Source organism: Cupressus sempervirens, chromosome 3 (genome assembly GCF_028749045.1).
Source record: "Cupressus sempervirens isolate cs-2001-9-10 chromosome 3, ASM2874904v1, whole genome shotgun sequence".
NCBI lineage: Eukaryota > Viridiplantae > Streptophyta > Pinopsida > Cupressales > Cupressaceae > Cupressus > Cupressus sempervirens.
The window spans coordinates 1,118,013,068-1,118,030,551 of record NC_143120.1 but is presented as its reverse complement, the minus strand read 5'-3'; the positions used below and the strand labels follow the sequence as shown (position 1 = coordinate 1,118,030,551).

Genomic DNA, 17,484 nt, shown 5'->3' with positions numbered 1-17,484 from the left:
CTTTTGGCCTAGGTGTGACATATTGGAGAAGAGGTTTTTTCCTATTGAAAGGACCCTTTGCAAAATTCTTCATAATGTCGGAAGGGCATTTAAACAAATCAGCTTTAGGATTGGGTTTTTGCCTAGTGTCACTACTAACAACATCAACCTCTACATTTTATTCTTCACTACTACTACTTGTACTCCCACTACTGCTCATTGTGTTTAAATATGCAATTGAATAGATATATGAGTTGAAACAATGAAAAAAAAATAAATCAGACTTTGCAAGCTACAAATTTATTAAAAAAATGATAGATGAAAGCACAAAGAGTTTTATACTTACTTGGTGGACAAAATAGAAGATCAAACCCTTGGTCAAGCTCTTGGAAGCAAAATTATTACGTCCTCTACTTGCAAAATGAAAACTTCAGCCGGCTGCAACATTAAATGAAAACCAAAGAATGGTTAAAACAATTTAAATGTGTTGAGTTATATACATTTTAGGGTTTTTGGAGGAGTGGGGCCCACTAGCCGACCAAAAAAGACACAACAAATGTTTTTTTTTAATGTTTTGAGCTTGCAAAAAAGGGGGACGGCCGATCGTACCCGGTACGGTTGGGGGACGGCTAGACGTCCCCTTTCAGCCGTCCCCCTTTTGTCCCCCCCCACATCCCCAAGTTTCGAAGACGTCCCCTGCAAAAAAAGGGAATTTGGGGACGGCTGGGGGACGTCCCATACCCGTCCTCCCGTCCCCGAAACGGGGGGTTTTAGGCCGGGTACGCGTCCCCGGGGAACATAGTATATGACTGAAAATACTAATTATGAAATGATACTTCAATATAACATACCGAATATAGTTGAATATAGGAAATTGAAATGGGATTCACAAACCATAAGTTCAAATTTGAAACTTGAAACTTGATAACCATTACCAATGACTATTGAACTTAGTAAAATACTAAAACTTTTAAACATAATAATGATAATGATAAATAAAAAATATAAACCACACATAGTACCATGTAAGTCAACCATTGACTATCAATTTATCAAATGACAAAGATGAAAGATTAAAAAATCCTTTTTTCAAATATTAATATCATATATCATAAAGATGGTCATTAGGGTTCCCTTGCTAAAAGAAACAATAAAAAACAATTGCAAAAAATGTTTTTTGTTTTTGACTTTTTAGCCAACATGTCGGTTGCACCTTACGTGCATCCCCGGACCCACGCACCCTGGATGCACCCGCGTGCCCTCGTCCCACTTGGGTGCTCTGATAGGTGCAGCCACGCTTTTTGCATGGTGGGGGTACTTAGGTGCGCAACGTACCTCCTAGGTTTTTGAACCCCGGGTTACACTGTAATCTACCAATTCTGAATTTAAAGAATTAACATTCTTGAAGTTGGTTACCATTTTCTTGAGTTCCACGGCTCTGTTTTTAGTTTTTTGCAGAATTACACGCCTGTGAATGTTCTGTATTTTTCATCCCTATCTGTTTTAAGCAAGGGCCATTTTCCTGCCATGTGTTTTGGTATAAGAAGAGTTTCAAGCCACTTTTATTGTCTTGTGCAGACTGCAGAAATTGCAGTATTTTTGCTCTTAGACTAGTGGACTTTGTGTCTTTTTGAATGTTGTGTTTTTTGAAGCTGGCTCTCTTCGTTCATAGTCACACAATTATGGTCAGGGTCTGTGTCTGTTTGTCAATCTTTCTTTGTGATTTGTTTCTTCAAACCGCGATGGGATATGTTTTGTGTCATGGCTTTCTGCTCTTCTTGCAACTGCATTCTACTTTTTCAGTCATGGTTTGTCCTGGGTGACAACTGAGTTTCTTTTTCTGTGCACAGCTCATGATTTTTTCCTCAGAACAAGGTTTTATCACTTTTCAGTTTTCCTCAAAAAAAAAGTATTTTATTTCAGAGTGAGGACATGAAGGGTTTTATCAGATTTCCACAATTTTCCTACCCTTTTCTCTCTAGCATCCTGATGTTGGATCGTTAAGTGTGATCCGAAACGTTCTTGATGAAAAAAAAACTTGCACAATCAAATCTTGAAGCACTTACTACAGGAAGGGTTGCTTGATATTTTCCACAAAAAATCATGGTGGGTTGCATCTAGATTTTCACAATTGTGGATTTTTTCACACAAAATTGTGGGGTCTTCTCTGGAAGAGCATTTTTTTGATTTTTCCGTAAAAAAAATGATTAAGTAGTGGCTTCAGTTGAGAAGCTATTTGAATCTCTATCTACAGGGAGGTATAGTCTTGGTCATTTCTGCAAGTTTTGCAGCATTAGGTAGGGTCTCAGCAGCAAAATCATGTGGCAGAGTGTTTTGAAGAGAAGGGGGCAGCCTTCTATGCATTTCTGACCAAAGGACCTGCATATGATTTCTTCTCTAGTGATGACCATTAGGGAGGGTATAAAAACCATGTTATGTTTTTTTAATGGTAATCTTATTTTGTTTAGGTAGTTTCTATTTCTGACTTATGTTTATGTTTGTTTCTCTTAGAAACATTGTAGTGCAATTGCCTATATACTGTAAACTCTATTTTCATTATCATATATACAATTCCCATTACATGGGATTGATGTCTCTTGTGGGTTGGTGCCTACAAATTCGACAAGTAGGTATTGGTGTCTATAGTGGGTCGGTGCATATGAATCTTACTAGTGGGGATTGGTATCTCCAGGGGTTGGTGTTCCTGCAAATTTTTTAAGAGCAAAATGGTGGCTCTTGCAGGTTGTGCCTATAAAGGTTGTAAAGAGGCTTTTGTGCAAACGAAGGCGTCAATAACCAATGATGGAAGACCCTCCAAGACAGCAGCAAAATCATCCTCAAATAGTGGTGATCAAAGAAGTGATATGACCCAAGAAATGAGAGCACTAAACAACTCATGAAAATCTTCAATCACACTGAAACTTGAAAACATCAAATACCTCATCTCCATGTCTGGAAGCAAGTATTGGAAATTCTATATAATGCTCCACGGTGATCTTTGAAATGAAGTCACACTAGTCTAGCTAGGGTTTATTTTTCAAACTCGAAAACTTTAAACCTTACAAGGGCTTTGTCCTCAAAAGTTGTGGTAGAACCTAAGTTTAATTCGACAACATAATTGTATCATTCATTAGCATATGCGAGTGAGCCCTCTTAATCTCCTTGGTTGCTTTTTGAGGGAAAGCAACCAATTACCAATTTAAAATAATTCATTTATCTTTCAAAAGACATTTTTAAATCATAATTTAGGTTTTAATGGGCAAATCCTCTTCCTTTTCCCCAGTTGCCTACTTTTGATGGTATACATAAACATCTTTCTAAAAATATAATAAAAGCAAATATTTTATCATTTCAATGTTAGAATCTAAGTGCTTTTTTGTTTGAGCCTTCATGTTTGATGAAGATATGTAGAGAGTGAAGAAAGATGGAGGACAGAATACCATCTGTAGGTTAGGCAGGAGGAACAACTTCCATGCAAAGCTAAGGGGTACTTCAAGTAGAAAATGGGAGAGCTGTTCCTTCATCTTATCAAAATGATGCCAAGGCCCTCCTAAGTGGGATAGTCCAAATAGATCAGTTATCACTTTCATGTACTTTATATCTTTGATGTAATATGATTTAAATTGTCCTAGTAATCATGTTCAAGTACATATAAGGCATTTCTCTCAAGATAACTTGAAATGTAGTATTTAATATTTCTTAAATAATTGTTTCAAAATTGCACTTCCATTTGTACTCAAATGCTTAGAAGTAAAAAAAATACTAATTTCCTGTTTATCTGCTACAGCTATTGCTACAGTTGTTACAGTTGCTGAAATATTAAAGAACAATGGTCTGGCCTTAGAGAAGAGTAAGTTTTGTTTGTTTTGTTTTATATATTAGTTTGTTGTATAGTTTCTCTTACATATAGTGCATTAATTTGGAGAAGAATATATTTCAGGCTCAATAATAGTCTTGTTTTGGGTTGAGATTGTTTTCTCATATATTTGCAGTAGTATATGGCTCCTCCATATTTGTGTTAAGAATGACACTTGATTATGGCATTCCTAGATGGTTCATCATAATATAGTAGGCAAAACAAAATGAAGAAAGCATTTGATGAAAATCAATTGGAAAAGGTGGGAGAGTACATTTGTTTGGAACTGTCTGCAATTGAACTGTTGCAATCTAATTCATTTATAGATCGTAGGTATTTAGGGAGTAAGACTGTAAAGTGTGGCTCTTCCAATTTGTGTTGAGGATGGCTTTTGATTATGGCAATCTTAGATGATACATTTATAGATCATAGGTGTTTAGGTTTCTGCTATACATTTACCCTAATTGGTTGTGGTGAATACTGCTATAACCTGTCTTATGGTGTGGTATAGCATTTTAAATTTTTAATATAAGATATATATTGCCAATAAATAAATTCTGTTTCAATTTTAGTACTTAAAAAGAAGTAAAACACACCTAGCCGTTTTTTTTTGAAGTGAGGAAATGTGCAGGGCAATGATTGACCTTGATTTCAGGGAAATAATTTTCTGTCATCAATTTTATAGTTCTTGGTCCATACTTTTAATGGCAGCAATCTTGACAACTTTAATCAGTGCTAACATCCAGACCTTGATTATTTAAATTGTACTAGTCTCCACCTATCATAGCACCCGTAATTTGTCAATATTGTTTAGTTCGCTATTTATCTCAACTTTTTCTGTAGAAACCTTTTGAAAATCATTTTCTCAGACAGATCAATGCATTTTGTATCATTGAGTGCACCAAAATATTAGATTAATCAATTTTGTGCTTCTGTATCTAGAATTGTTTTTCAGTATATTTGTAGATTGAGTGGAGAGACTGGAAGTGCTCATACATTTTTGGTGTTGGATTTGGATCATTCTATTGATAGGGACATGTTCAAGTTTCTCATATCAAATTTTAGGATTTTGTTCCTTAATTGAAAATAAGCGAATTGCACTGATAGTCATTTGGACATTTGTGGGTTTCTAAAGGAGACCTTGGTTATACAGTATGGTCAAGTATTAAAGCGGTGATGGCAGCTAGACACGTGTCATCATATTTGGAAGGGCAATGATATCGACAATTAATTATTTTGAACCAAATTGTAATGTCCCCTTTTTAGCATGTCCTTGATAGTGGATGTATTTAGTCCATTATTGGTGATTAGAGGACTTTATTGAGGGTTATGACTATGTTTGGTGAGACTTTACTATTTGTAGTAAGTCAGTGGATGGTTCCAATGAGCTCAGATGAGTTAGAGCTGAATGATGCTCTTAGATTTTTTTTTTGGCTTTTGGTTTGGGCTCTAAAATCTTGGAGGGAGCATCTATTTTTAGGAAGTCAACCTGTCAGGGTCATATCAAGATCACTCATGTGTTGTTAGACTTTTATTTTGACGCTTCTTCAGTCATTTTCCCTAGACGGGTGAATTGTGATTATTGTTTAATTAAATTTGCCAAGTTTGCTGTTTTTGTTGGTATTATATATTGGCCACCTTAGTGTCATAACTTGTTGGAACCTTTTTGTTTTAAATCTTGGGCCAAAAAGTGAGTTAATAAATTATATTATTCAAATATGTGCTTAAGTATAAAGCAAAGGGCATTTAAGTGAAAAGGGTCTTCATGAAGCTAAAGAGCGATAAGGAAGATTTGTGTTGTTATTATAAAAGTAATGGCTTGTTGCAAATGAAATCATTCTTGGATATGTTTTACTTGCATTTTATGGAGACTTTGGTCTTGAGGGTTTTGAAGAGATTTCATGGTTGGACACCTTGTCTTTGCTTGCACTTTGAGCCATTCTTGATAATGGTGAATCGTATCAGATCTGGTTATTCCATTATTGAATTGGTTTGGTATTAGTGTTGAAGTTTTGAGCATAGAAAATATTCAAATCTGCTGTTGGGAGTCGATAGTGTGTGCTGAACATCAATTCCACTCAAAGGAGTTTGAGATGGCTAGTGTTATTGGAAATTCAAAAGCAGAAATATCATTTGCTGAGGCAATACAAGTGATTGGCACCAAGTTGGCATCAAGCACCAGGGGCTGTATTTATACATAGGGGAGCAGCGTTCAGATTTCCATGGCAGCAATCTGTTTTTGAGACATGCTAGTGCAAGTTCGGCCAGTGTAGGTCAACACCAATTTGGGTTTTTTTAATTGATCAATACCTTCTCTTATTGAGACCCAACATACCTTCTATTATTGAGACCCAACGTGAATATTAGGTTCCTTGCGTTTAAGATTTTTAATAAATCTGCACTTCATACAGCTGCAATTCATTGTATATATTTGCAAAATTATAATTGAGAGTGTGGATTGCCATTTATTTCTATGCATTGTTTTTAATTCTCAAAATTAGTAAATCATATAATCCAAAAAAAAAAAATCAGTCTCCTGCCGTCTCCGGCCATCCTTTTTGGGAGATTTTGAGTTCTCTAATTTGTGAGTGATAACCACTCTCACAGGTTGTTTTAACCATGGACAAATATACAAATATAGGAAATCTAGTAATATGGAAAACCATGGACAAATATAGGAAATTTAGTAATATGGAAGCCAGTTCAGTAGGAACAAATGGGTGCCTCGGTAAATGATATGGAGAAATGCAAGACTCTCAGAGTTGGCGATAGTTGGCAGAGTAGCTAGGTTTATGGTTTCCTTTTTGAATAAGTCCTCTTCATGGAGAATGTCAGCAGGGGAACTTGAAGTTTTTGTAGAGGAGACATCTAGGAATCTTCACAGTAAGTTTTTAGCAACTAGTGTTCATGGTGAAGATGATCCTGTGCTTGGTGGGGTAGAAACTAGTCCTATCTGTAGTTATGATGTCTGGGATTCTACTCAGAGACATGTGAATGTGTCCGTTCCATATATTAAGTTTCAGAAGTTTGAGGATTCTAGAGTTAGTGCTTCAAAAAATACTAAGGACATGCTAACTACCTTTGATGACAGTGTTACATTAGTTGGTAGTGGCAGGGATATGGGTGATAACAGGGTTTGATTTTTAGGATAGCAGTCCTTTGTGTGAGTGTTCATGATGTTGCAGATAGTGAGTGCAGAATATGCAGTTGATACCATTGCTAGTCTAGACTTTCTTGGTGGGAGTGTTGTTCTTGAAGATTGCGAGGAGGATATGAGCACTGACAATTCTGATTTTTATGGCAGCAATCATTGTGTTGGGTCAGTACAGGGGACAACAGTTTGGTGATAAAGGAGTTGTATGATGTAGATTCATGCCATAGTGATGTTGATTTACACGTTGATGTTATGTCATGCCTACAACAACAAGAGATAGCATAATTGTCTCAATTAGATGATGTGTACACTAGTAATGGACACCTTTGATGATTTGTATGAGGATCTTTTATGGTGTAGCGAGTGTGGATTATCATGTCAGACATTAAGTGATGTTACAGAGTTGTGATGGGATGAGAATAGGTCCCAAGATCATGTTTTACAAGGACTTTCAATCGAGGAAGAAGCAAAGATTTGCAAGGAGTTGTTGACAGAGGTACCCAATAATGGACATGTGCGAGATTGTTAGCGCATATGATGTTAGTGAACATGTGGAGAGTTGTGAGGACACAATTTCCTATCACAATGCAATTAGTTAGTCAAAGAGCTTATGTAGGAGCCATGGTATGCATAGACATCATGTGAAACAAGAAAAGGTGAGCGATAGTGATACGTTTTCAGCTCTTGAGCATTATGATGCTATTTGGTAGATGTTAGCTATATTCAACATAACTATTTACAATTGTAGTTGATAGGGATTACCTTCTTGAGTGGGGGTAGGTAGCACTTGTTATGAGACTTCGTTAGAGAAAGAGGAGGTGGTTGAGCTCACTTAGAAGCTTAACACGACTTTTGAGGTGTTGGAGACCACCCGGTTGGCTCTCCAGGAGTTACAAATATAGTTGAGAGAGGCAGTCATGGAGTTGGAACGTGTAAAGTCTACGTTAGCCCCATATCTAGTTTAGCTACATATAGTGGTGATTGGTGGCGAGTTCATCCATGGATATGGATGATGGATGTGATGAGGATGTAGTTACTTCCATCCTTCATATGAGTGTAGTACCTACAGATGAGATGAGTGCATTAGTGGAGGATTGCTGAGAGCTTCCTATTGTACCACGTCCCCCAGTAGTTAGCACATTGACAGATCATGTGAAATAGGTTTTTGAGAGTCTTGATGTGAAAGTAGTGGATTCTTTAGAGAGTTGTGTGCTAGTTCTTGAGAATACTCCATCTTCATCAAAGGACTTGGGCAGAGTATCATGTGATTTGGAGATGAGCGCTCATGGCGATTTGTTTCCTTCCTACTTGAAGAAAACTTATTACTTCATCTCATACAAATGATAGTGATAGACAATTGGTAGTGCCTCAATTTCGGAGGGTTTAGCTGTGGGTTGTAGGGGAGTAGGTTGATGCTTCTTCGTATAATTTGTACTACACAAAGTCATTTATGGATTATTTGCTTGACAGTTTGGAATTGTAAGAGGGACCATTCAGAGCTTCTAAAGGTACTCTCATCCGAGATTCTTGTTGTATTCGACGTTTGGTGGAAAAGTGTAGAGACTTAGGCTACAATGCTTCCCTACAGGGACTTTGTGGTTGGATTCGTTGAGAGGGTCACCTAGGATCTTGTCTAACTAGTTGTTTGGAGATAAAGATTGGAGCCATCTCTCAGTTCTCAGTTTGATGATAATGAGCCTCTGACATAGATTTAGAGTTTTTTATTGCTTCTACATAGTGAGGAGTGTTCATTATTTCTCTTCACCCACAGGTAGAGGAATTGATTTCATATAGGTGGAGGTTCGCTCTAGGTTCATACCATCTTTTATGGGATGGGTTTGAACCATTTGCAGTTGATGGGACTAATTGTTGCAAGTTAGTAGGAGGCGCTACATGCAGAGTCAACATGTCCATGATGATTTTGCGAAGGATGGGTATTTGGGTTATGGTACATATGCTTTGGGAGTACTAGTTCTTGGTGTACAAATAGATCAAATTGGTAGGGTGTGCAAGGAGTTTTGATCTAGCAGATGATATTGGATATCCATTGTTTTTTGGTATGGATGGATGTAATACTCGTCTCTATTGGGATCGAGGTTGGGATAGGATTGGCATTGCAGATTGGGTGAGTCACCATTGTTGGTATGGTGATCGTATGCTCATGATGGCTTGTTAATAATGTTTATCATCATAGGAGTTTGCAGGTGATGCCAGGGATATTATGCATAATTATTCTTGGGATCTAGGTGGATCATTGTGTTCTTTTAATTCCTGTTATTACTTGACGATACTCAATCTTGGAGAGGGAGGATTGTAATGAAATATCAGATTTTGATTTTGATGATTCTTCAATCATTTTTGCGAGACAGGTGAATTATGATTATTATTTAATTAAATATGCTAAGGTTTCTTTTTTGGCTGGTGTTGTATACTGGTCACCTTAGTGTCACAGCTCATTGGAACCGGGTTGAAAAGTTCTAAATCTTGGTAATTTTGGAGCCAAAGGGAGGTAATAAATTATAAGGAAATTCAAGTGCAAAGGGTATTTAAGTGAAGACGATGTTCTAGATGAAGCTAATTGTTGGAATGATAAGGAAGATTTGTTTTATTATAAAAGCAATGGCTTGTTACAAATGGAATCATTACTAGATATCGTTTGTTTGCATTTTGTGGAGAAGTTGGTCTTTAAGGGTTTTCATTATAAAGTACGTTGAGATGGCTAGTGGTTTTGGTAATTCAAAGGCAGAAATAGTGTTTGTTGTGGTAGTACAAGTGATTGGTGTCAAGCATCAGGGGTTGTGTTTAGACATAGAGGAGAGTGTTTAGATGTCTATGGCTGTACCTTTGCAGTTCTATGATTACATTCCTAGAGTTCCACATCAATATTGGGGTTTATTCTTGATCAATACCTTCTCTTACTAGGAACCAGCGTGCATAATAGGTTGCATTTTAGACATTTAATAAATGTGTATTTCATACAGTTGCAATTCATTGTGTATATTTGCAAAATTATGAACAAAGAGTGTGGATTACCATTTATTTCTATGCATTGTTCTTATTTCTCAAAATCTGAAAAGCATATAATCCAAAAAAATACAAAAATCATCAACTTTCAAAAAAGCAAGGACCTGTACAGCATAGTTAGGAGCGAGCCAGTAGGGCTAATTACACAAATGTGACAGTTTTTGAAATGGTTTGGATACCCTCCCGAGACTAAGACCTAGGTTTGCCCTTGGTGATTTCTGGAAGCATGTGTTCTGTAGAGTGAATAGGAGGATGAACAAGAGGGCCATACGGTATATTGGAAGCCACAGGAGTGACCGTACGGTATGTTGGGGAATGGCATACGTTGAAGGGAGAGATAGGAGTCTGTACGGTTTAGATTTTATGGCCATACAGTGTAATGACCACACAGACAGCCGTACTATGGAAGACAGCCTGAATGGAAGGAAATACGGTCCGTACGGTGATGTTAGTATACCGTATGGTGATATTGATGACCTTACGACAATGGCAAGGGGATTGTACGAGAATTAAAGGAGGCCATACGGGAATGAATACAAGTACGAAATTTGCAAGTATAGATGTGATATGGTGGTGTATGGAGATATCGGCCGTGGGCTTAAAATGCCAAGTAGGGATGACTAAAAGCCGTACGGTAGGGAGATGAAACAGTAGATGGATTTGAAGGCCGTACACTATTCTAAGAGATGCAAATGGAGCCATACGGTGAGTCTACAGTGCTTAATGCGGAACAACAATACTTAGAAAATGCAGAGATGATCATACAAAAATCCACAGATTCACCAACAGGAATAGCTATGCAATTAAGCTCCCCAATTTGCCAGATACAGACCAAGAACATGATTGGAATAGGGTGAGGGTTGATTCCCACCGAAACCGAATAAGCCAAATAGGGAAGGTCTTTCACTTCCGAAATGGCGAACAATGCCAAACTCCAACAGGAATCTGCAGTACAGATAAATGAAATTCAAAGCATACTTACCGACTACTACGAGCTGGGCTTAAATACCCATCGGGAAAAGCTTTCTGAGGGTGTACAAAGGTGGCCGACGGCGACACAAACTACGAAAACTAAATAAAAATGGGTCCGAGATAAAATAAATCAATCGGCCTGTTACAAAGATTACATGAGTACATTTATTTTATGACGGGGACATTACAGTTTTGCCAATTAGAAATTTCCATAAATAATGCTCTAAAATTTATTCTGTAACTTGTATGTGTCCTTGCAGGTGATTATAGCTGGGATGAGTTGTACAATTTGTGTAAATTGTAATCAATGGACACTTATTTCATTCTATAGTTGACATAATCTTTGAACATTTTGTTCCATTCTACAGTTGGCATAATCATTGGACATTTTACAAACTCAATGGGTTGGTTATCAGCCAATTTCCCGTAGAATCTTCTAGTCATACTGCTTTGTGAAATCAGTCTATTGGGTATTTTGGGGCATTCTAAACTGACGAAATCAATTACTTATACTCAGAAATACCAATATTATTTATTTTGTCATCCTATTACTGTTAAATTCTGAATGTGTGTATGGACCACTTGTAAGATATTCTCAGTATCTATAGCATCTTAAGTGGTTTAGGCCATGCCAATTCATTCACTAATATGTGATTACTGTTCAAACAGTCATTCATTATTATGAGGTTGCTATCTGTTTCCTAACTTTAAGTCACCCATTTTTTTTTTTTGCAATATTGGTTAGGTCTGGTCTAATTTGTGTCTAGGTCTAAGTCCTTCATAGGTAGGCTATCCTTGTCTAGTTTTCCTCTCTCTTGCCTTCTCATTTATAATTCGGGTGGGTTGGTTCAAGTTTTGTGAAAGTTTTGGTTCATGATCAAAAGGCCTTTCATATTGTACATTCCAGTTGCTAATGGAAAATCCAGCATTTGAAGCCACACATTATATATAAAAGAATGTCTCCATGATCATGTCAAGGCATAGTTGTAAGATGAAGATACTATAAAACCATCCTTTCTCTTTACTCCAAACACCTGAAGAAATGTCATCTTTTGCGGAGACATCATTTGATACGAAGAAAATGAGTTTTCAAGAGCTCTTTTATGAACCGGCTTGCTGGATATGATACCGAGCCTTTCCCAAGTCAATTCTATGCTTGTTGTGTTGGTATACTCCATGGGTCAATGCATTTGGCTTTGACCAAGCTCAAGCTGCAATAAGAGGAGTGATGTGCTCGAACCACTGGTCTAAACAGAGTATGGGACACATGTAAAGTGTTCAACAAAATGCTTGCAATAATTAGAACATATTATAGTTTAGTGACTAATAGGAGCATTTCAAGTGCATGTCAAGCTGTGGTTTGAACACAAGCTCACCTTGAACACAATGAAGGCCTCAGTGGAAGTCCTAAAAGCCCATATTCTGTTAATGAATTTATGGTAATGGTTGAAATATGAAGCTCAACTGACACTTATATGTTGTTCTTGCTTCATAAAGGGTTCTATGCTAAAAAGTTGCATCCAGAAAAGGGGATCTATAGTTATAAGATCCATATGAATTCAATGCAAACTAAATAGGTATGAGTGGTAAAAGCTAGCTGCAGATGCATCAAGGATGGATATACTTCCTTCGATCGGGTTCGAGGAACATCTTGGTATTGAGCTCATTAACAATGATGTATTCTTTCTCAATCAACGGTGGTATTATTGCGGCTAGCTTGTGTATAGAGATGCATGTATTCAGAGGTCGATCTGAGTAAACAGAATACAAAGTGTTTGACCGAATGTCAACACAACTCCAATACACCATCAAGAATTCAGACACACAATTTGGAGATTTGAAGAGCAGCTGTATGAATGTGGAGATTGTAGATATAAGTTCCCTTTGTGCACGAGCTGGGTATAATGGAGTTAGTGAGAACTACAGGTGAACTTTAAGCTATGGGTTGTTACAATAAATATGTCTGTTGACAGAATGCCTCATCAAATACTATGAACGCTGACATAGACTGTCAATGAATCACAACACATAACCATGGTTTAAATTCTAAAACCCGCATGATGGCAGTTTAGGTTACGGCTATCAAATGCAAAGCACAGAAATGAAAAACAAGAGCATGAGAGTTTGGGGTTAAAGCTCAAACATGCAAATTAACTGATTATGGATATGAACATAGGTTGAATACAAATGAAGCTCTCCATCAATACGTGAAATTCGACTGGTATGGTGTAAAAGAATAACCCTCAAGCTTGAAATTGCTGATGTATAAACTCAACCATCTTCATCAAAAATGCTCTTGAGTATAGAGACTCATGATGGTAAAATAATGGAATCATTTGACAAGTCTAAATGCTCGAATCTATGCACAGAGTAGTTCAAGTGGATTAAACCTAGGGCATGAGCTCTAACGGGTTATAAAGTTGGAACAGGATTGGGTATATTGAGCTCAAAGAAGACTAATTGGAGAGCGAGCACTTCGAGTCCTTTTTGCAGGAACATCCCTTCCTTTGGCAGTCAGCGTTGTGGTATACTTCATTAATCACAGATATGATGGAGCACAATTATGGAAAACACAAAGTATACCTAGTAAGCAGCAGCAGTGGACAAGCCTGAAACGCATTTATGGGAAACTGGAATTATGTGTATCACAAGACATCCTCAGATGCTCGGGCAGTTTATCTGGTGTGTTGCACATACACTTTGGATGGAAACTCTATGGTACTGACAGCGTCATTGGGTCTGATAGCACATCATATTTTCAGAGTATGGAATGAAGATAGGCAAATGGTCGCATGTTATAAAGAAACATTTTTGACTGTGGAAAATCGCACTAGCATCATCCCATTTGCTGCTATAATTAATGGCCATATAAAAAAATTACCGAATGATTACTATAAAGAATTTCTTCGAGTTCCTTATTTGACTATTCTTCTATTAACTCTCGGTGCTTATCTTGCTCATCCATTGATGCAGTGGTGATTGGTGTGACGGAAAATCAAAAAATTAAAGGGCGATTAGTTATCTGAGACATATATATATATATATATATATATATATATATATATATATATATATATATATATATATATATATATATATATATATATATATATATATATATATATATATATATATATATATATATATATTCTATTTATTTCCTTATAAATGTCAAGCATGATTATGTTACTTTCCTTCCTCATATTGTAAAGATTACTCTTGTGACCATAAAAGAGAAGAAATCGAAAAGACATGGGGGGAAGGTGAAAGTTGATTCAAAATAAAAGTCATGGGAACCAGAAAGTAAGGAAAAGGGGGAAAGTTAAAAAGGAGTTTTCTCCCAAGAATCAGTTACTAGAAACAGAATGAGAACCGACATCATAAAGGATAAAAGGTGACAGTAAATGAGTGCATAGAGGGGGGTTCTTCTTTTCGGCAATAGTCAGAGAGGTGGAGTGGAGGGGAGAGCACGTTTAATTTCTGTAATTTCATTCATGTATTGAGATTAATGTTCAGTTTTCTTTGTAATAGGTTTGGCTATAGTCTGCAGGCAAATATGATAAGAGTATTATATCTGTGTGTTTAAAACAAGGAAAGGTTTTGTTATGAATCAGAGTATTTGGGCAACACTTTTCTGATTACTTTCAATCGGAGTATTGTTATGATCAGTTTTGAGCACTTTCTTGTATTCTTGGTCAAATGGTGATTGGGAGATAGATTAGTGTACTGGCAACTGATCCTATTGCAAAGGTTTGAATGTTCAATCTTCATTTTTTTATCTCATGTCATTGCATTTGCATAACAAATAGCATTCTTGCATCACCAGTGTTGGGAAGTCATAGGACGTGTGAGTTCCTGAACTTGGATAGGATTAGAATCTAAATCTGCTTGAGTTAGTTCTGGATAGGATTAGCTTGGTTTTGCCTCTGCTGTTCTCTAGTTAAGAACATACCCCGCAGTAGGAATTAGAGATAAAACATAATTCATTGAATATCATTTACATAGGGAGCTGTACCTCAATTCAGAGGGAAACTAGATATTCTTAGAAACGGTTTCCCAACTGTTGTGTAAAGTTGTTCTTCATTATAAGTTTGGGCACATAAAAAGAGGAAAAGAAGAAGAACAATCTATTTACCAACACTATCCAAACACTCACTTCTTGGCAGCTGTTCTATGTAACCTTCATAGTAATTGTTTAACAGTTGTGTGGTTTGTTACCCTGTCTATGGACTACCTTTGCATTTAGACAACCTAGAGATACATGGAAAATGATATGAGAATGTTGAGAGAATCAGATCTTTCATTGTGGAACACCAAAAGTTTTTAGATGGAACTGAAACCGAACCTTTAAAGAGTTAATCTTATTAATTAGTAATTCTTGGTCTTAAGTGCATTCAGCTGTCTTCTTAATTGTAAAAAGTTCTACATAGTACTTTGATGCACTTTACATATTGTTGTTACTGCTCTTATTGGAATCTCAGTTCATAATATACTTTGCCGGTTAAGAACAAATATGGTTAAGATATAGATCAATGTGATTGGATGATGGACTAAGTGTTGATGTTTAATTCCTTATGGTTGGGTGTATATGGCATTGGGAGGGTGGAGATAGATGCATTTAGTTTTGCTTCTCTCAACTTGTCAAGTGTTGCGTGGTAGGATTCATTACGGTTTGACTCTCCATGCATCATGTTGGCAAATTTAGTGCTTGGCCAAGCCTTTTTTGTTTATTATTTCAGTTGAAATATTGCTATTTCTGACATTGTGTATGGATAGATATGCTGATTCGTACATATGGGTAAATATGCCTCTTTACTTTCTGCATATGTGTTGATGTGTAGAATGTTATTTTATTTCCTGCCATATATCTGTGATTAGGCTATTTAGCACATGAATGTCTGTAGTAAGTTTCACAGTGGCACCGGATCCATCTGATCCGTCTTGTTCCGGGAAGCTAACCTACTCGTGCCAGGGTTGGGGAGTTCTTCATGTCAGAAAGAACCTCGGAGGAGTAATTACTCCGTGGTTGGCATGGTAAAAGCGCCTGAGCCACACCCTCGTCTTCAACACCTGCGAACACTCAATCACTCACAAACATAAGGAGTCAGTATCTGTCAGTCGTTAATAAAACATCATATATGAACATCATAACTATAATGCATGCACATACATCAAAGTATGAACTTAAATCACGTCCGCATAATATCATAAACATGATCGTAAAACAACTTAACCATTCGTTTAACATAACTTAAGAAAACATTTAATAGCATTAATTCCCCGATTAGTTAACATATCAAATGACAAGATTACTCTAATTCAAGAATTATGACAAGATTACTCTAATCCAAGAATAGTTGACCTAGTCAAAATAACAAGGTTGCCACCTAATCGCCATGTAGGCACAAACAAAATAGTCATATGATGAGTCGTGACACTATACGTTTGGCAAAGATTGAGTGACATGTTAGAGCATAGCATGCTATTCCTACACCTGTAGTTAAGTAAATCATACGATGAATACATTTAAACTACTTTCAAGCTTCAAATAAAATAATTCAAAATCAACAAAAAAATTAACAATCTGTTTCTGCATGTCACTAGAAGCCAATCATGTGCATTAGGCATACATATGTCGTGGCATTATTACTTTCCGTCAGTCCTGTAAAAAAAAAACCATTATTTTTCTTGCAGGGATCTTGACATCTACTGTTGACATGAAAGATGAAACAAGGGAAAGACCTATTCAGAAAGCCAAGGTATTTTTGTAGATTTGTGGAAAGTTTTCTCGTCAAATAAGATAGAGATGTGCTAAGTATTTCATTTCTTTTATTGGTTAGGTTGAAATAATTCTAGCAAAAGCTGACAAATTTGATGAGTTGATGGCTGCTGCCTCTGAGGAGAAAGATCTGGGAGGTGAAGACCAGCACTAACAGAAATCTTTTCAAGGAATGGCTCTGGTCACTCTGTATATCATTAGGTTTAATGATGCGTTTTCTTGAGTTTTTGTTGTTTTCTTGAAATTTTTGACACAAGTGGCTTACTCCAAAGAATCTCGAAGTATGGTCCTCAGTGAATAGTGTACTATTTTATTTTGTTGTTATGTTCATGCTTTCTCAAGTTGGGGTTTATTCTGCATTTATGTGATGTATGTGGGCAAAGGAGCCATATAGAGATGTGAGCATATACGGAAATTGAAATGTTTTTGCAATGTACTGCTGTAGACTAAAAAAATTGTTTAATCTTCAGCATTTGTTGATATCTTTATATTTTCATTAATTGGTCTGTTTTAGCCAGGACTGATGGATCTAGCTATTTAGTTTGTGATTTTGTACTGAAGTAGACGAATTCGAATTGTGTAGCATGTTAAATTCTCTTTCATGTTTGCTGTTAAGTTTGTACTGTTTTCATGTGAACCAATTCTCAACTTTGTGGCTTGTGCTGGGGTCCATGCTGTAGACAAGAATGGTATTGGTTCTAGCAGTAATTATTTTTTCGG

At 36.7% G+C, this 17,484-nt stretch overlaps 1 protein-coding gene and 1 pseudogene across 1 annotated transcript in view; both read left to right on the top strand.

Moving 5' to 3' along the window:
• LOC149570715 (uncharacterized protein At2g34160-like) overlaps window positions 1-17,281 on the top strand; it is a 67,339-nt gene extending 50,058 nt beyond the window's left edge. Inside the window, exons 3-5 of the mRNA XM_089823246.1 lie at window positions 3,767-3,829; window positions 16,680-16,744; window positions 16,826-17,281. Of these exons, the coding sequence (XP_089679372.1) occupies window positions 3,767-3,829; window positions 16,680-16,744; window positions 16,826-16,918 (221 nt within the window). The 3' untranslated portion in view covers window positions 16,919-17,281. The remainder of the gene's footprint in view (window positions 1-3,766; window positions 3,830-16,679; window positions 16,745-16,825) is intronic.
• Window positions 10,706-13,992, top strand: LOC149570716 (15-cis-zeta-carotene isomerase, chloroplastic pseudogene; annotated as a pseudogene).
• Window positions 17,282-17,484: the final 203 nt, after the last annotated feature.